Source organism: Loxodonta africana, chromosome 15 (assembly GCF_030014295.1).
Source record: "Loxodonta africana isolate mLoxAfr1 chromosome 15, mLoxAfr1.hap2, whole genome shotgun sequence".
NCBI lineage: Eukaryota > Metazoa > Chordata > Mammalia > Proboscidea > Elephantidae > Loxodonta > Loxodonta africana.
The window spans coordinates 10613094-10633506 of NC_087356.1; the positions used below are offsets into that span (position 1 = coordinate 10613094).

At 41.2% G+C, this 20413-nt stretch overlaps 1 protein-coding gene across 3 annotated transcripts in view; it reads right to left on the reverse strand.

Moving 5' to 3' along the window:
- TGFBRAP1 (transforming growth factor beta receptor associated protein 1) overlaps nucleotides 1-20413 on the reverse strand; it is a 68290-nt gene that overhangs the window by 29689 nt on the left and 18188 nt on the right. For all 3 annotated transcript variants that reach the window (XM_064268578.1, XM_003413611.4, XM_064268577.1), the window contains exons 2-4: nucleotides 11544-12245; nucleotides 7144-7338; nucleotides 2831-2985 (exon numbers count right to left, since the gene is read on the reverse strand). In XM_064268578.1, the coding sequence (XP_064124648.1) occupies nucleotides 2831-2985; nucleotides 7144-7338; nucleotides 11544-12231 (1038 nt within the window). In that variant the 5' untranslated portion in view covers nucleotides 12232-12245. The remainder of the gene's footprint in view (nucleotides 1-2830; nucleotides 2986-7143; nucleotides 7339-11543; nucleotides 12246-20413) is intronic.

Here is a 20413-nt window from a genome sequence, read left to right on the forward strand (position 1 = left end):
ATAATATCGACTGACCTCAGGGGAGAAGGGCTGGATTTTCACTATCTAATGAGACCCCCAATAACCCAGTGAGACCCCAACCAAAGCTCGGGCTATGGAAGCTCCATGGGCTTCCTGGTTGGTGAAAACACCTGCTCTCAGGAGGGTGACATGATCCCTCCAGGTACAGGGACGCTCCGTGTTGGGAACCCTCTCAGCCCTCACCCTATGCATCTCTTCTTTACGCTGAACCTGATTTCTATTCCTTATAAGAAAGCTGCCTTGGTAGGTACAGTGTTTTCCCTGAGTTCTGAGTCCTTCTAATGAATTATCCAACCTGAAAAAATAGTGGGAGCCAGCAGGTCAGAAGGGGGCTGGAAAAAAACCCAAACTTTTAGCCCGTAGGTCAGAAGTAAGGGGAGCTCCTGGGGGCCCCCAAAGTTGTGGCTGGTTTCTGCCTATTGGGCAGTATGAAGGATGGTGTCATTTTAACTTGTAAGATGTGACTACCTCTGGGTAGTTGGGATCAGAGAAAGAAGTTCTAAAGGACGATGTTGTTTGCACTTGTGAGATCTGAGATCTCACCTAGCTGCAGGTGGCTACAGTCAGAGAAAGACATGCTCCACGGGCAGCTGGACTGAAAGACACTGTCGTTTTAACTTGTGAGATCTGACCTAGCTCCGCTGGCAACAGTCAGAGAAAGAAGGGCTGCGTGGGTGGCTGGTGTCAGAGAGGTAAAAAAGTGGGGATTTTGATTTGGTGCTTATCATTAACTTCATAGGTACCCAGTGAAGTATTTTAAGCAATAAAATAAATTTCTATTTTACTGAAAGACCACTCCAGTAGTGGCATGGAGAATGGACTGCAGACACGCTTGGAGGAGACTGTTAAAATAATTCAGGCAAAATACGTGAAGTGTCTGAGCAACAGTAGTGACCATGGGTACTGAGAATAGAGGCTGAATTCAGGATAATTCTAACAGCATGTTTCTAGGGCTGCACATACGAGTTTGGAGCAGTAGAGAGAAGGCAGGGAACAGGTTAGAAGGGAAAAAAATACTAACTCAGACACAAATCACTGAGGTATCAGACTGGAGAACAAGGTTACTACTAATATTACCTAGTATTGACTACACATCTCTATTCTTGTCAAAGAGAAAGAAAAAACAAAACCAAAGAAAATTGAAAGCCTCCTTAAAACGTTCCATATTTAAAGCATGTTCACATTTAAAGGATGCAAGGAGGGGAGCACCAACGATAACAATTACGGAAGCAATAGTGTGGCCCTTCCACACCCAACGCTTTGTTCCTGGGGCCCCGTCGGTGACAGGTACCCTGACCTCCACTTCACTGGAGAGCAATGGGGCCAAGAGCAAGCCTGGCAGAGGCAGGACTCAGGCCCCAGTCCTGCACCCTTCTTGCCCCAGCAGAGAGTTAAAAGTACAACAAGCATATTTAAGTGCTCGGCACAGGAATAGGCCCTGCACAAAGAGCAGCTTTCTTTTTGCTTTTGCTGCCCCCTGCTGGTGGCATAGTGGTTAAGAGCTATGCCTGCTAACCAAAAGGGCAGCAGTTTGAATCCACCAGGCACTCCTTGGAAACCATATGGGACAGTTCTACTCTGTCCTGTAGGGTCATTATGAGTCGGAGTTAACTCGATGGCAACGGGTTTTTTTGTTTTTTGCTGAATGCAATCTATCAGTTTTACTTAAAATTGAGGCATGCAAAGTTTACCAATATTTTCATGTAGAAAAGGTGCCCTCTTTCACATTCCATATTCATAAATTGGACATCCTGTCTTCTTTTACTTTCAGAATCTACCCTTTGCTGGATAAAGCAACTGAGGCCAAAAAGCACTACTTGATTCCATAACAATCATATAAAAAAGCCAAACTCTTTGCCATCAAGTCCCTATAGAACAGAGTAGAACTGCCCTGTAGTTTTCCAAGGAGTGGCTGGTGGATTCAAACTGCTGACATTTTGGTTTGCAGCCTGAGCTCTTAACCACTGTGCCACCAGGGTTCATGTGTAAAATCTCACCAACTCACACTAATCAAGGGAATCATTATTCATCCATGAAGACTTTTAAATTATCGATTTAGATATCGATATAAAGTACACACACACACACACACACACACACACACGCGTCAGTATTGTTTCATTACTCCCACATACATAAAGTAACCTGAACTAACCTAACAACTGATCAAGTAACAATGTTTAGGAACCAGATTCCATTAGACAAAAGAATAATTTGTGACTAATACATCAATTATATTTATCACAGGAATTATATTTAAAGTTAGTGTTTCTTAAGTATATTAAAAGTTCTCGTCTAAGCAAATTAATGACCTGGGTTCCTGTGATATTAGTTTATCGATATGGTTAGCAAAGCTTTTCCTGTAAATAATGTAAGTCTAAACTTTTAGTCAACCTCATCCCAAGAAATACAAATTCTAAATTAGGAGACAAATTGACCTGGCCTCTCTTTTGCTTTACAAGGCCCATGTTCTTTGAATCTTCTCTGTCAAAGACACACCAAAGAGGAAGGCTGGTTAGAAATAAACGCAGTTCATAAGCATGGGAATTAAGTCAGAGGTTCACACCTACTTCTCTGCTTGTTAGCTGTGTAACTCAGTCAAGCTGTCTGACTGCTCTGAGACCTGTTTCCTTATTTGTAAAACACGGAAAATACTGCTACCTCAGAGTCGCAGAGAAAATTAAACAACAGAATCAAAAGCAGTCAGCACGGCCTGGCACCTGGGGACAACCAGGTACGTGCTAGCTAAATTAGCGTTTTTCTAATGGACAGCTTGGAAGCCTGCCCACATGACCAGTTCATCACAAACCTGAAATTTTTCTTTGGGAATGTTCCTCCGGACTCCTTTTGCTAAAACCAGTGCCTCTTCCACTCTGCGGCTCGCCAGAAGGTCCTGGATTTGCCTTTCCAGAGGTAATGGAACCAAGATGTAAACTCCTTTACTGGTGGCAACAATCACTCTTCCTGTGAAGGGATTCAAAATTGTTGGAAAGAAAGAAATGTACATATATTGCCTACAAGAAAACATACTGCTTCCCCCACACTGAACAAGTATCTGATTTGTTGGTCAGTTTCATCAGACACAGAATTCTGACTTAAATTATAACTTATAATGCTTGTTTCTTCCTCTTCCCACACTCTCAACTGTCAAAAAGGAGCTAGCTCTCAATACTACATTTCCAAAGTATAAAATACATTTTTTTTGCCTCCCCCCACCCCAAAGAATATGTTGGTAAACTTAAAATCAGACATATATGTCCAATAAGACTGTAGACATCAATCATGGAAAATTATCATTAAGAACTATGGTACACTTCATGTAAGATTTTTTTTTTTTTTTTACTTACTTTCCCTCCAAGTTAGTTTACATAAAACTAACCTTACAATGGAAACCCTGGTGGCAAAGTGGTTATAAGCTACAGCTGCTAACCAAAAGGTTGGCAGTTTGAATCTGCCATGCACTTCTTGGAAATCTTATGGGGCAGTTCTACTCTGTCCTATAGGGTCGCTATACGGTCCCTATGAGTCGGAATCGACTTGATGGCAAGGGGTACGGGAAGCTTAATAATGTAACATTCTGAACCATTCAATGAGAACACTCCACGCTCACCTACCATCCAAAGACATCCAAGTCCAGGAGTTAAGACTCATTTCCCAACGGCCTTCTACGTTAACCTGGTCCATGGCGAACACTGCTGTCTTCATTTTGCTCATAAGACCCTCCACAGATAGTCCACAGAAGAGCCAGAGCTACAAGCCAAGACCAGCTCCGCTACCAGGCTTTTCAATCAAACCCTGCTCCCTTCTGAAGAAACTTTTTCAGCCAACTATTACTTTTTCACGGGAAGCAATTTTTTAACTAAAATCCTTAAATAGCAAATACAATGCATAAACCTAGATTATATCCGGGACTGAAGGAAAAGTCACACCGCTGGTTCAGCTGTTCCCACCCTCTCTCATTCTCCTCTCTTTTGAACCCGCTGTTTCCACTCTAATCCTACTGACTGCCTAGTTTAACTGAAGATCACATTTTTTCTTGCCTGGACAACCACATCTTCCTTCCGGGTCTTCCTGCTCTGGTCTCTTATCTACACAATTCGTCTTCTCTATCACAACCAAAGTAATTTTTCTAATACTCAAATCAGGTTCTGCCCTTCCTCTAGCCTTCCTATTCCCACTAGGCTGGGTTACATCCTTCTCCTCTGTGTACCCACAATCCCTGTGCTCACCTCGACCACTCAATATACACAGCACCATGTATTGGTGGCATAGTGGTTAAGAGCTATGGCTGCTAAACAAAAGGTTGGCAGTTTGAATCTACCAGGTGCTCCTTGGAAACTCTATGAGACAGTTCTGCTCTGTCCTATAGGGTTGCTATGAGTCAGAACAGGTCTGGTTTGGGTTTCTCATACGTATTATTATATAATTTTAGTAAATGTTCCAGTGTCACCAACTGGCATCTAACACACTTAATGGTAGGGACTATGCATCTTAACTGCAGTGCCTGAAACAATGCTCTACACAAGAAAGGTAACACTCAATTAATTACAATCCTTAAATAGCAAAAGCAATGCCAAAACGTAGATTACAGCCTGGTTTTAAAAAAATAACGATATAGACACTCATAGGACAACTGAATCTGAATATGGGCAGAATACTAGATGACACCAGAATTAACATTCTTGGGTGTGAAAACGGTATTACAGTTATGTAAGAAAATGCCCTTATTCTTAGGAGACACATGCAGACATATTTCACGAGTGTATGTCATGATGTCTTCAACTTACTTTCAAATGGTTCAGCAAAATGTTAACTGTTGAATCTAGGTAAACGATATACGGTCCCCCCCCCCCCCCCCGCCCCTCAACTTTTCTTTACATTTGAAAATGTTCGTAAGAAACTGAAGAAAAGCCAAGCTCTCAGCCGGCTTACTGACACAGGCAGGATGACTGCCCTGGTCTGCTCTCCGGTCTCATCTCCTCCACAAACAAGCGCTGCACTATAGCCGTGCTTAACTGCTTGTGTGGCCTGAAGCCCAGGTTTCCCTCTTTGCATGCATCTTTCTCTCCACCTGAAGGTTCCTTCATATCACATCCGCTTGGTTAACTCCTAATTCATCCTTAAAGGTTTGACTCAAACACCACCTCCTTCCGGAAGCTTCTCTGATAGCTCTAGGAATTACTTCCTCTTCTGTTCTCCTCGTGGGCCTTTTTCACATCTCTGCCACGCTCTCCCACTGCTGTCGTCGTGTTTAAATATCTGTCTCCCCATTAACCTTGGGGCCACTGAAGCGTAGGCACTGACCTGCAGTCGTCTGTGTATCTTCCATGCTTAGCACAATGCCCAGCAATTCCTGTTGTTTGTCTGAGCAACCTACTCAATTCTGACTTACAGCGACCCCATATGACAGAGTAGAATGGCCCCACGGGGTTTTCTAGACTGTAATCTTTACTGGAGCAGATCGTCAGGTCTTTTCTCCTGCGAGCCACTGGTGGGTTCAAACCGTCACCCTTTTGGTTTGTAGTCGAGTGCTTAAGCACTGTGCCGCCAGGGCTCCTTGCCCAGTTCCTAAGCGGCCTTGAATAATGTTTATTGAAGAAATACTAGGTTGTACCACAGGAAACACTGGTTTTGAATCATTTTTGAATCCTGATTGGATGTGTTAAGATCAGTGGCTATTAGGTTACACCATTTTGTATTACTAAGCTAGCTTTCATAATCATTTGACTTCATTTTCTAGGTGGTTCTTGTCTTGTAGCATTGATTTTTTTGCGCTTCAATAATATGGTGACTGGTGAACAATCACAACTTTTTTATACAAGTTCAAATCAGGACATAATGGAACCGAGGCTGAGAAAAATTCTCATTTGGTGCCTGGAGAGGGTATTTCACTCTGGAGAGGAGAGCCCTCAAAATGAGACTCGAGGAAAACTAAAATCTCTCATAAACGAAGACCAGCGGAAAGAACTGTGGAAAGCAACCTTTGAACAAGAGTTTGAAATCTTGCAGCAGGCTTGGGAGTATGTGCTATGACTGATTCCCACCATTGGAAAAGTGAAAACGCTGGATAAATGGGCTCCACGCGAACTGATGGAAAATCAGAAATCGCAACATCTAAAGGTGCGCTCAGTGTTGCTAACCCGCAACAAAAATGAGCCTTTTTTGCAAAGTATCGGCATTTGTGGTGAGAAATGGATACCGTTTGGCAATAATAAATAATCTGGGAAATGGTTAGATGCAGAGCAGTCTCCAAGACATCATCCGAAACCACCACTGTGCCCCCAAAAAAGGTTATGGTGACTGTGCGGTGGTTTACCAAAGGCATAATCCATTATTCTTTTTTGCAACAAGGGCTATCAATCAGTATAAACTCACACCGTCAGGAAACAGATTGTATGCATGAAAAACTGAGATCAAAACAGCCAAGACTGGTCAACAGAGAGGGACCAACTCTTGTTGCACAACAAGGCTTGTCCACACACTTCTCAAACCACTTCTTGATGATCAGTGGAGCTAGGTTAGGAGATTCTGCCCTGCCTACCTTACTCACCTGACGTCTCCCCATCAGATTACCACCTTTTCAAACACCTGGAACTCTTCATATGTAACAAAAGATTCACAAATCCAGAAGCTGTAGCTGAAGCACTTGAGCAGTTTATACTCTCAAAAGATGAAGAGTTTTTTAAAAAGGGAGTATATAATTTAACATCATGTTGGAACAAGATAATCGAACGCAACCAAAAACCAAACCAAACCCACTGCTGTAAAGTTGATTCCAACTCACAGTGACCCTGTAGGACAGAGTAGGACTGCCCTATAGGGTGTTCAAGGCTGTAAATCTTTACAGAAGCAAACTGCCAAATCTTTCTCCCATGGTGCAGCTGGTGGGTTCGAGCCACTGACCTTTTGGTTAGCAGCCAAGCGCTTGCACCACTGCACTACCAAGGCTCCTCTGTAATTGAACACAGCGGAACATATTTTGATTAAATAAATTTGCTTCATCTCATTTTAGAACGTTTTTACGTTTCCTTCAAAAAACTGACATTTCACGTGGTACAACCTAATATCATCACGAAAAGGTTGATAACTAAATGCTGTTTAAATGTCTTTATGAACCAGTACCTTCAAAATCCTGTAGAATGTGGCCTTCCTTAAAAGGCAGGGTCTGCTTTTGCTGCTGATCCAGCATGCTGTGAACTGTGATGAACTCATCATCTAGAGCTATGACGTAGGGAAAGCAAACGGCTGCCCCGATCACGTTCTCTGACCAGTGCACAGGGGCACGTTGGGATATTCCAGCTACTGTTGCAAACATGCCTACAGAAATAAGAAGAGTTAGCTGAGACTTCTAATAACTATAGAATTGTTATATGCTGTAGACGTGTCCAGAAGCAGAACACCCCCTCCTTAATTTCTCTGTACAGTTTTATGTTTCAAGCAAGGAAGGATAAAAGATGAAAGGGACGCAAGCAGAGAGTCAGGGGCCTCATACCACCAAGAAAGCAGCACCTGAGAAGCTCCTCCACCAGGAGAGGTTTGAGGACACGGACCTTCCTCCAGAGCTGACAGAGAGAAAAATTCTTTCCCTGGAGCTGACGCCCCGAATTTGAACTTGTAACCTACTAGACTGTAAGAAAATAAATTTCTCTTTGTTAAAGCCATCCACTTTTGGTATTTGTTATGGCAGCACTAGATGACTAAGACAACAATTATTATTCACATTTATGTACCAACCACTAGTGCCAAAGATGAAGAAGTTGAAGATTTTTTTTTTTAACCAACTTCTACAGTCTGAATTGATTGAACATGTAAACAAGGTACAGTGATAATTACTGGTGAATGGAATGCAAAAGCTGGAAACAAAGGAGGAGGATCAGAAGCTGGAAAACAGGGCCTTGGTGATACATATGATAGAAAGGACGTCTAAGGTCGCGTTGTAGAATTCTGCGAGGCCAACTACCTATTCACTGGCAATATCTTTTTTCAACAACATTATGATGTTGTTAGGTGATGTCTAGTTGGTTCCAACTCACAGCGACCCTACTTACAACAGAACAAAACACCACCTCGTCTTGTGTCATCCTCAAAATTGTTGCTATGCTTGAGCCCATTATTGCAACACTGTCAACCCAACTCCTTGAGGGTCTTCCTAGCTTTTGCTGACCCTCTACTTTACTAAGCATGATGTCCTTCTGCAGGGACTGGTCCCTCCTGATAACATGCCCAAAGTACATAAGACGAAGTCCCACCATCCTCGCTTCCAAGGACTACCAGAAGAATAAACAAATCTGTTCAAAACATAACCGGTAACTATACATGTGGTCCTCACCAGATGAAATACGCAGGAGTCAAATCAATTACATCTGTGGAAAGAGATGATGGAGAAGCTCAATATCAGTCAGAACAAGGCCAGGGGCCAACTGCAGAACAGACAATCAATTGCTTATATGCAAGTTCAAGTTGAAGCTGAAGAAATAAAAACAAGTTCACTAGAGCCTAAGTATATCCCACTCACTTGAATTTAGAGACCACCTCAAGAACAAGCTTGATGCACTGAACACTAATGACTGAAGACCAGACAAGCTGTGGGATGACATTAACAACATCATATGAGAAGAAAGCAAAAGGTAATTAAAAAGACAGGAAAGAAAGAAAGGACCAAAATGGACGTCAGAAGACACTCTGAAACTTGCTCTTGAGTGTAGATCAGCTAAAGCAAACAGAAGAAATGATGAAGAAAAAGAGCTCAACAGAAGATTTCGGAGGGCAGCCCAAGAATACAAAGTATTATATGAAATGTGCAAAGACGTGGAGTTAGAATAGCAAAAGGGATGAACACGCTCAGCATTTCTCAAACTGAAAGAACTGAAGAAAAAATCCAAGCCTTGAGCTGCAATATTGAAGGATTCTACAGGCAAAATACAAAACGATACAGGAAGCATCAAAAGAAGATGGAAGGAATATACAGTCACTGTACCTAAAAGGATTGGTCAATGTTCAAACATCTCAGGAAGTAGCATTATGATCAAGAACTGATGGTAGTGAAGGAGGAAGCCCAAACTGCACTGAAGGCACTGGCAAAAAACAGGCCTCCAGGAATTAATGGAATACCAATTGAGAAGTGTTAACAAACGGATGTAAGGGTAGAAGCATTCACTCGTCTATGCCAAGAAATGTGGAAGATAACTACACATAAACATCCGACTGGAAGATATTCATATACATGCCCAATTCAAAGAAAGGTGATCCAACAGAATGCAGAAACTACTGAACAATATCATTAATACCACATGCAAGGAAAATTCTGCTGACGATAATTAAAAAATGGTTGCAGCAGTACATCGAAAGGGAACTGCCAGAAATTCAAGCTGACTCAGAAGAGTACGTGGAACGAAGTCAATGTCAGAGAGATCTTGGCGGAAAGCAGAGAATCCCTGTGTTTACATGTGTTTTATTGGCTATGCAAAGGCATTTGACTGCGTGGATCACAAAAAATTATGGATAACGTTGAGAAGAATGATAATTGCAGAACACTTAACTGTGTTCATGCAGAGCCTATAGATAGACCAAAAAGCAACTGTTCGAAAAGAAGAGGGGATATTGCGTGGTTTAAAATCAGGAAAGGCGTGCATCACAGTTATTTCCTTTCACCATACCTATTCAATCTGTACACTGAGCAAACAATCTGAGAAGCTGGACTATATGAAGAAGAACGGGGCATCAGGATTGGAGAAGGACTCATTAACAACCTGCATTACGCAGATGACACAACCTTGCTTGCTGAAAGTGAAGAGGACTTCAAGCGCTTACTAATGAACATCAAAGACTATAGCATTCAGTATGAATTACACCTCAACATAAGGAAAACAAAAATCCTCACAACTGGACCAATAAGCAACATCATGATAAATGGAGAAAATACTGAAGTTGTCAAGGATTTCATTTAACTTGGATCTACAATCAATACCCATAAAAGCAGCAGTCAAGAAATCAACTAACTTATTGCGTTGGGAAAATCTGCTGCAGAAGTCCTTGTTAAAGTGTTAAAAAAAAAGTCACTTTGAGGACTAAGATGGATCTGACCCAAGCCATGGTATTTTCAATTGCCCTCATATTCATGGGAAAGCTGGACAATGAATAAGGAAGATCAAAGAATTGACGCCTCTGAATTACGGTGATGGCAAAGAATACCGAATATGTCATGGACTGCCAGAAGAACAAATCTATCTTGGAAGAAGTACAGCCAGAATGCTCCCTAGAAACAAGGATGGCGAGACCCTGTCTCATGTACTTTGGACATGTTATCAGGAGGGATCAGTCCCTGGAGAAGGACATCAGGCTTGGTAAAGCAGAGGGTCAATGAAAAAGATGAAGACCCTCAATGAGATGGATCGACACAGTGGCTGCAATAATGGGCTCAAACACAGCAACAATTGTGAGGATGGTGCAGGACCGGGTAGTGTTTCATTCTGTTGTACATAATGTCACAATGAGTCGGAATCGACTGGATGGCACACAACAACATGACTTAAGGGATCTAGGCAAAAATCACTGTCCTTGTGTGCCATTCCAGTTGACTCCGACTCATTGTGACCCCATGTGACAGAGCAGAACTTCCCTGTAGGGTCTTCTAGGCTGTAATCTTTACTGGAGTAGTTAGACAGGTCTTCCTCTCATAGAGCCTCTGGATGGGTTCAAACCACAAATCTTTTGGTTAGCAGCTGAGCACGCTTAACCATTGTGTCACCAGGGTCAAGGGACGCTGATGGCACAATGGTTAAGCACTCAGCTGCTAACTGAAAGGTTGCTGGTTCAAACCTACCAGCCATTCTGCAGGAAAAAAGACCTGGTGATCCGCTCCCATAAAGATTACAGCCTAGGAAACCCCAGGGGGATAGTTCCTCTGTCCTATAGGGTCACCATGAGTTGGAATTGACAAGATGGCACACAACAACACAGGAGAACAGCCCGAATACCTTCCAAGGAACTAACTAGCTACTAAAATATCTTTGGTGGGATAAAGTTGCAGCAAATAAAAAAGAAAATTATGAATACAAAATTGAAGTATCCACACGTGAAAATACTTATAAGAGAGCTACCTCAAATCCTTTTTGGAATAAGGAATAAAAACAACCAACAAACCCACTCACATGGGAAAATCTTATAAGGAAATCTTACAGATTATTTTTATATTATTTACTTAAAGGGATGTCCCCCCCACCCACCCCAGCGCTATCTCCAAACCTTATTTTAGCACAAAATTAAACTAGTTTTATGACTAGTGTCTTTCTGTTCCTCTAATCACACATTCACGTAACAGTCTTAAAATTTCAGCAAACGTTGCTGTTCTGTTTTTATCTTGCCACATATCCTCACTGTTGGGAAATGCTTTTCACAAGTATTTATTTTTCACAACTAAGACATCACTTTCAGATGTCAGCATTCATTAATGGAGATAACCCAAAAGAGAACAGGTTGAAAAGAGGCAGATGTGAGTCTAAGGGCTACAGCATCCTTCTCACCCAGTCCTCCTGGGCCTGCCAGCAGGAACTCCTGTCTGCCTATCCGCTTCACAATCGGGCGCTTCTCTTCGCTGCAGTAAGGAAACAGGTCCTGGGAGACCCCCGTGTTATAGTTCAAGATGATGTACTGAGTAGTAAGGGCCAGGCATAAGAAGTGACCGTCCACAGCCACAGCAAAGGGCTGCTCTGGAGTCGACACTTCCTTGACTATCTGAACCCGGTCCTCGTAGACCATAAACATCTGGATGGTTCTGCGTTTGACAGAAATGATACAAACTTCCACGCAAAATGGGTCCCCGCTCACAGGATTCTCATTCAAAGCAAATGTCACTGCCCCTTTGATTCGGGCCCCCGTTGGAATGGGCTCTAGGTTCATCATGTTGACCAGAGTTATGGAGTTGTCACAGAGCACCAGGAGCCTGTTGAGGGCTGACGCTGCTCTCAGTTCATTCACTGGCTTCTTGAAACCCAGGTGTCTGTGCAGCTGTTTAGTGGCAGTAAATGCAGCTGTTCCAGTGGGTGAAGTCTTCTCCTCCAACAGGAAGTGGTAAATAAAGCAGTCATTGGTGCCAACATAGAGGTTCTTCCCACAGCACTCAACACATTCTATATTGATGCGATCTTTGTCACCCATTAGCAGCTCCCGCTCAACAGCAGAGACCAAGCTAAAGGCCTTGATGGTCATCATGTCTACTGGTTGATCTGCGGGAAGAGAAAAAGAAAAACAAAACCTTTAGAAAAACTAGGTATAAGCAAAAACATCTTAGATCACAATAAATACACATTGATTCCTCAGATGTAATTTCAATTAAAGGAAAAATCACGTAACACTGTTAAAAAATGGTAAGGGAAAGAAGATACTTCCCCACTTGGTCTCTCTCCCAATCATATAAATAAGAGACCGCAAAAGAAGAGCACACACATATTTGCTGCTAATTTAAGTGTAAACTGCTCGTTCTCAATAAAGCTGAGATTTACATGGAATTTTCTTACATGTTCTTGGGAGACATACATGTATGTAGAAGACAACATTTATTTACCTTTGGACACCATAACAAAGATTTTTTAAAAAACAAATATGATGCTCATTGATGTTCCCTGAGCTTCTATGGCCATTTGGTTTCACATTTAAATGAATCGTGGGACACAACTACAGATATGCATAGCTTAATGTCCACCATATGTTCTGTGAAATAAGACGTTATGCGATTTGGATGTTGTGTGAACACTGTATCATACACAGGAGACAAGTATGCAGGATGGTCACTGGGCGAGCCAGGACCCACACCACAGCCACCGCACAGGCTCCACCACCGCTGGTCCTGTGTGGTCACTGCCTGGTCTCCAAGTGTAGTGCTGAGCCTCCAAGTACCTGTCTGCCATGTGCATTTGCTGTCCAGCAGGGTGTCTCTGGCCTGCTGCACTACTGGCTCCCTTCCCTTCCTTGCTCCCTGCCTGCTTCCCCTGCCCCTCTAAGGGTCCTTTGACTCTTCCAGCCCTACCCGCCCCTCCTCCAGCTCCTCCCTGGGCTGCCTTTCCTGCTCCTCCTCCCACACTGCCATAGCCCTGACCACTCCTCATGAGAGCAGCTGTGGCCTCGGGCCCAGGTGTCACATGCAGGGAGCCTGGGCTTAGTAGGGCAGTGGCCTTGGTGGAGCATCCCCCTCAGTGGCTCCACAGATGGCACTGGGACCCTCTCCCCCTTGCCACCCAGTTCTCTGATCGGGATTTCTGAACTGTTATAACCTTATGGGACCACAGATGTATTTGCAGCCGGACATTGCCTGAGGGGAGGTTATGCAGCACATGACTGTATACTGTGTTGTTAAATCTTGTCCCTCCAGTCCTGTCAGAAACACTGGAGGACAGGAGTCATACATTAAATTCCTCTGAGTTCTTTCAAATGAGGCATGTATGTTGGCCCCAGCACCATATTTGGCTTTCAGAGTAAATGTGTTAATGTAGAGTTGTAAATATGTGTCTCAAATCTCCAAAGTCCTCCAGATGGTGAGTTAAGATATTTAATAAATTTGTATGATTACTAACACGTCAGTTAATGAATTATTCCTAGTGGAAGGGAGACTGCCCCAACCTTTGGCTTCTTACACCTTCCTCTAAAAAGGACTCTGGCTTCACACTTCACAAAGTCAGAGGCAACAAAAGCTATCACGGCGGCCTTCTCTTGACTCCTGAGCCAGCTGGAAGACAGACACAGATGCAGTAGTACCTAATATCATCACACTGGAGAGGGAGATCATGTAGCTCCAAAGAGAACTGAAAAAGACTGATAGAAATTAGAGGGCTGCTGATTCAGTTTTTACTAGAAAGACTTTTCTATCATTTCGAGCTGTCCAAAAATGAACTAGGGTTGCCTGGCAAGAGATTAAATTCCTTAATCCTTTGAGGCATTCCAGCAAAGCCTGGAAGAACTCCTGGAAATATTCCAGAAAGATTCATGCATTAATAAAGGGCAGGAATTAAATGACCTCTTTGGTGCCTTCAAACTCAAAGACCTCATAACTCTACAATTTCTTGTACTGCCCTGTTCAATGGGGCAATAACAACTATAGATGAGTGAGATTCCAGCCTTCCTTTCCTTCCAACCTTCCTCTTCCTTCCCATCACTTATGAGCTTTGTGCCCTTGGCCCAATCACTTCACTTCTTTATGCCTCAATTTCCTCATCTCAAAAATGAACATAATAATGGAGCCTGTAACTGTTTGAGGACTGAGTAAATTAATTCTTGTAAGATTTGTGTATCTGGCACATAGAAATCAAACCAAAAACCAACCCACTTCTGTTGAGTCGATTCCAACTCACAGTGACCCTATAGGACGGAGCAGAACTGCCCATAGAAGTTTCCAAGAAGCACCTGGCGGATTCGAACTGCTGACCTTTTGTTTAGCAGCCATAGCACTTAGCCACTACGCCACCAGGGTTTCCACATATAGAAAGCACTCAATGAAATTTAGGTTTTTACATTGTCATTAACATTATTATGCCCTTCTGATCTGGGCAGCTCCCATCCCTCTGACCACCTCAGCTTTCCTCAGGTTTTTATTTCCCAAGTTTAGGATTAAGAGATAAAGTAATGCTATCTTCTGCCCTTAGGCATGGGTAATCTCTGTCCACCTCCTCTAAAGGCAGACCGAAGTGGAAGCCAGAACACACGCGCGCAAAGTTCACATGATGCATTTTCATATTCGCTTACATGAGTTCATCTTCACAGAGACCATGGAAAACAAGTGGGAAGAGCAAGGAGTGAGGCTCGAAAGGCATCGAGGGGAAGGAATTGTGTTTGTCGACCTTGGGGCTTGTCCCACAATCTTAATCACAGGGCTGCAGACATTTGAGGGGGTCCCGGCGAAAGCCTAGGGTGTGGGTGAGCTGGGCGAAGAACGCCTACAGGATTTGGCATATAATATCTGGCACAAAATGTTTTCAAGCACCACCATCTATTTGTCACCACCAAATGAAATGACTAAAACCCAATCTAGACCTATTTCTTTTTCCATTTATGTGCTCCAGAATAAAACCCAAATATTGAAACATAGGCTTTAAAACACAGAAGGCAGAGAAAGCAACCTAATACAAAATAGTTCTTCCTGCAATGACTGGTCAAGATCAGGTCTGTCTTTTAAAGTGACATGATAAAGCAATTCCGCTTTTGAAAATATGGATTGTATCACTCACTCTGCAGAGAGAAGAGAGAAACCAGCTGTGGGTGGTCATAATCACACTCTTCTTGTTTAGCTTTTTAAAAATACATTGTCCATGTGTGAGAGACTGACTTGATTTGTAAACTTCCACTTAAAGCACAATAAAAATTATAAAGAAAAAAAATACACTGTCCATAATTCCTGCTTCCATCTTCAATTACTACAAGGGTTAAACTGAACACGTCTGCAGAGAAATATTTTGGAAAGAATCAAACACCTTGTACGTAGTCTAAGCACTTCGTGTGGGCGAGAAGGGAAGGGCTGGAGGGGAAGAGGGAGCTGAAAGAAAACCATCTGGTTTACCAAAAAGTCCTAATTCTACAATATTTAAAAAGCAGCGCAAATCTTCTAGTAATTACAATGATTCAAGTCTTGCTAAAAATAAGTTTTGGTATTACGGAATTTAAAAGATCTGCTTTAATAATTAAATGATAATTTATAGAGAAGCAGAAATGCATAGAAGTGAAAGGTGACAAACTACCATTGTGGTATCTTTAAAATGGTTTGTTTTTTCAAGCAGTGGGAAAATTCTCTCCAAAATCTAGTTCACATAACAAATTTACTTAGATAAAATATGAGTCATAAATAGACATTTCAGGGAGGTAGGACCTCAAGTTTACCATTGAGTCCAACTTACTGCGGTTTGAACTGGAGAGGTCTGAATATGGTAACATGTTTCTGAAACATGTACAATTCACACTTTATTACGTTACCTCAAACTCATGTAAAATATAAACTAACTTGGTTAGAAGTTTACCTTAAAAGGATGGTATCATTTAAAAAATATTTTAGTATTTTTCCCTAAAAATTACAAACTATATACCTAGTTAGGGAAAGACACTGCAATGTATTCGCACGTTCATTGAGCATAATTCAAAATGAAGATAATATTACAAAAAAAAAACCCAGTGCCCTCGAGTCGATTCCAACTCATAGCGGCCCTATGGGACAGAGTAGTACTGCCCCATAGAGTTTCCAAGGAGCGCGTGGTGGATTCGAACTGCCGACCCTTTGGTTAGCAGCCGTAGCACTTAGCTACTATGCCACCAGGGTTTCCACATGTGCAATAAGCACCTTTAAATGCATAATAAAATGGCAAACATTTTCTTACATAACTTACCGCAATAAAAAAAATTATTTGTAGGGAAAAAAAGTGTTACAAGACATTGTTCCATTTCTTAGGCGTCTACCAATCTCATTAAGGAAATGGAACTAGAAAAACAGATGAGTAACAGTATAAACCAGTATATACTAAAGGCCAAAATTAAAATATCAATAGTTATTTTCTACCAAATTAAACGGACAATATACACATTGGCATTTTAAAGATACAGCCACGAGGCATAATTAGAATCTAAGTGTCTATAAATATGCTAAAGTAAAAATACTAATTCTACAGATGTATAAACTTTACCTTTTCTAACTAAAAGATAACGTAGTCACTATTAAAAGAATGCGTTGCTTTTAGTATCTTTCCTTAGACTCCTAGGTTTCCTAAACCTCAGCTCAAAAATGAGAGTTCCATTCGTTCTGGCTACACACGAGGCTGGACCCCAGAGGCTCCAATGCCACCCAAAGCTTCAAAATATTCTGTCTGTGTTCCTTACTTGGAGACCTTTCACAACAGCCATACAGGCATCTCAGAGGCCACCATTCTTCTCATAGCACATGCCTAAGCCCAGAGCAGGACGTGTTTGTAAGCAATGCTGGAGGTCAGCTATATTCTGATTTCAGGGACACTGTCTGTCCATAAGGAAACCCTGGTGGCGCAGTGGTTAAGTGCTACGGCAGCAAACCAGAGTCAGCAGTTCAAATCCGCCAGGCGCTCCTTGGGAACTCTACGAGGCAGTTCTGCTCTGTCCTAGAGGGTTGCTATGAGCCAGAATCAACTCGACGGCACTGGGTTTGGTTTGGTTTTGGTTGGGTCTGTCCATAAAGTAAGCAACAGGTCCAGATGGTTCTCCTAGTAAGTTCTACCATAATTAAGTTTTCCCTGAGAATTAAAAAAAAAAAAAAGAGGGGATATGGTCCAACTTATTTTATAAAGCCAGTATAAAGTATAAATTTGATATTCAGTCAAGACAAGGATATAGGAAAAATGGAAAATCATAGACCACTCTTATTCATGAATAAAGTTGTAAAAATATTAAACACCAGCAAACTGAATCAACCAATATATAAAAAAGATGACATACAATATGACTAATTTGGGATACGATATTGATTTAAGGCAATAAAATTTGTTGGTTTAATTTACCACATTTACAAATGAAAAGGGAAAAATATATAATTACTTGGATACAGAAAATGCACTAAATAAAATTTAACATTCATTCATGATAAAAACTCATCCTGATAAAATCTGTCTAAAGCAAAGAAACTAGTAGCAAACGTTGGAAATCATTCATTTTAGAGTAAGGAACACCATAACGATGTCTGGTATAACATCTCCATTCAACATTATACTGAAGTCCTCACCAGTACAGTAAAAAAAAAAAAAACAAGAAAAATAGTTATAAAGAGTTGAAAACAAAGACATAAAACTACCGTTATTCACAGATGATATTACTGTTTCCATAGAAACCCACAAGACAATTCTTTTTTGGTACAGTGACTGTGTGTATTCCTTCCACCTTCTTTTGAGGCTTCCTGTGTCATTCAATATTTTGCCCATAGAATCCTTCAATATTGCTCCTCAAGGCTTGAATTTTTCTTTGGTTCTTTCACGCTGAGAAACGCTGAGTGTGTTCTTCCATCTTGGTTTTCTAACTCTAGGTCTTTGTACATTTCAATATATTACTTTCCTTCTCGAGCCATACTTTGAAATCTTCTGTTCAGCTCTTCTACTTCATCATTTCTTCCTTTTGCTTTAGCTACTTGATATTCAAGAGCAAGTTTCAGAGCCTCTTCTGACATCCGTTTTGGTCTTTTTTTTCTTTCCTGTCTTTTTAATGACCTTTTGCTTTCTTCACTTATGATGTCCAAGGCAAGACCAAACAACATATCAGGGTGCTCAGAAACAGACTATGCACAGATGGAAACTTCCAATATGACAAGAGTGGCACTGTCTATTATGGGGAAGAAGATAAACTATTCAATAAACAGTACTGGGACAACTGGATATCCATATAGAAGTGAAAAAATGAAATTGGGTTCCTACTTTATACCATGCATCAAAGTTAATTCTAGATGAATTAAAATTATTAAAAACAGAAAGCAAACTTAAAACTTCCACAAGAAAATATGGAAAAATGTTTTCTTAGGGTAGGAAAGAATTTCTAAAAATAGATATTAAAAAAAAAGCACATACTCCAGAGAAAAAGATAAATTCATCCATGTTAAAATTTAAAACTTCTATTCTTCGAAAGACACCATAAAGAAAGTGAAAAGGCAAGTTGGAAAAAAAGGGAGGAGATAGGAACAGACATTGACATTACATATCTGCCAAAAGATATCTGGATTATATAAAGAACTTCTACAGTAAGAAAATGACAGACATTCTAATAGAAAAATGGGCAAAATATACAAACAGGCTTGTCACAATAAAGGAAAAATGGCCAATAAACATATGAAAAGATGCTCAACCTAATTATTCCCATGGAATTGCAAATTATAACTACAGTGACATTCACCTACGCTCCTTAAATTGAAAAAAATATTTGAAGTTTGATGACATCAGATGTTTGCAAGACCATGTAGCTGTGAAAACTCTCTACACTCCTGGTAGAAGCTTCTAAATTGGTAAAACCATTTTGGCTTAAGTATAAAGCCCCTGACATTATTTACTAAGCCAGTACTTAGCACTAGATGGTATGCCCTACAGATTTTATTTCATGTGCACCAGGGGATAAACAAAAGAGTTCAAGCAATCTTGTGTGAGATAGGGAAAAACCAGAAATAATCCAAGTTGCCATCAACAGGATGGAACAGTACACAGCAGCAAGAGAGAATGAACTACAGCTACCTATATAGATGCATGTGAAACTAACATTCAGGGATGAAATTGGCTGAACATTATATGCAAAAAACATATTGCAATAGAGTTAATTTCGACTCATAGTGACCCTGTGGGGCAGAGTAGAACTGCCCCATAGGGTATCAAAGGCTGTAAATCTTCATGGCAGCAGACTGCCACATCTTTCTCTCCCAGTGCAGCTCGCGGGTTTGAAGTGCCAATCTTTTGGTGAGCGGCCAAGCGCTTAACCATGCATGGCTCCACCAGGGCTCCTTAGAACTCTACATACTAGATGAAATATAAGGTTTTATAAGATTCGAAAACATGAAAATCCAAATAATATTTAAGGTTTCAGTCATACAGAGTAAAACTTAGAGAAAAGCAAGGGAGTGATAAACACAACTCTGGGTGACAGGGCTAGGGAGAGGCATACACCAGATTTCATCCAAGGTACTGGTACTGCTCTATTTCCTAAGCAAGGCGTTGCTTCTGTTATTATCGCCTATGGTTTACACAGATTATAAATATCCTTTTATATGTATTGAATATTAATTAAAATTTAAAAATCTATATTAGACTCTATTTATTCCCCCAGACAAGCTTAGCCTGGAAATAGAGACAAAATGACAGTTCAATAATTTGGTAGAATTTACAAGCTGCATGTCCCTTTTCTGAAATTCCATTTAGTAGAAGCATATTTATTGTATACATGAGAAGTGATCTGTTTACAATTTCCTAGTTCATCTAACTTCAATGCTTACACTGTGTATTTGGTGAAAACTTAGACTATCAAAGTTCAATACTGGAGCATTCTATAAATTACTTCTCATAAACACCCCTAGATGAATAGGTGATGACGAAAAAGACTAAAATGTGGTAGTTTGCCCAAAAGAACAAATGCCCTGTGCTGGGTCGGCATCCGTACCTTCTGGGGTCACAGCTTCTAAGAGGCAAGTCTCACCCTCCTGACCTCTCCACCCACCTCCCTTCAGCTTCCAGGGCCACACACATTTCTCCACTCTTATTTTTTTCACCCAGTTCAAGGCTGGCTTTACTAATTGCCCAGTTGCCCTTTTCGTTTTCTCTGTATCCACCAAGGCCAGGCCTCATCAATAATGTCACAGCAGAAAGAATAAATACAGACTAAATCCCCATCTCAAGAAACTATACAAATTTGATAATAAGATTATTATGCA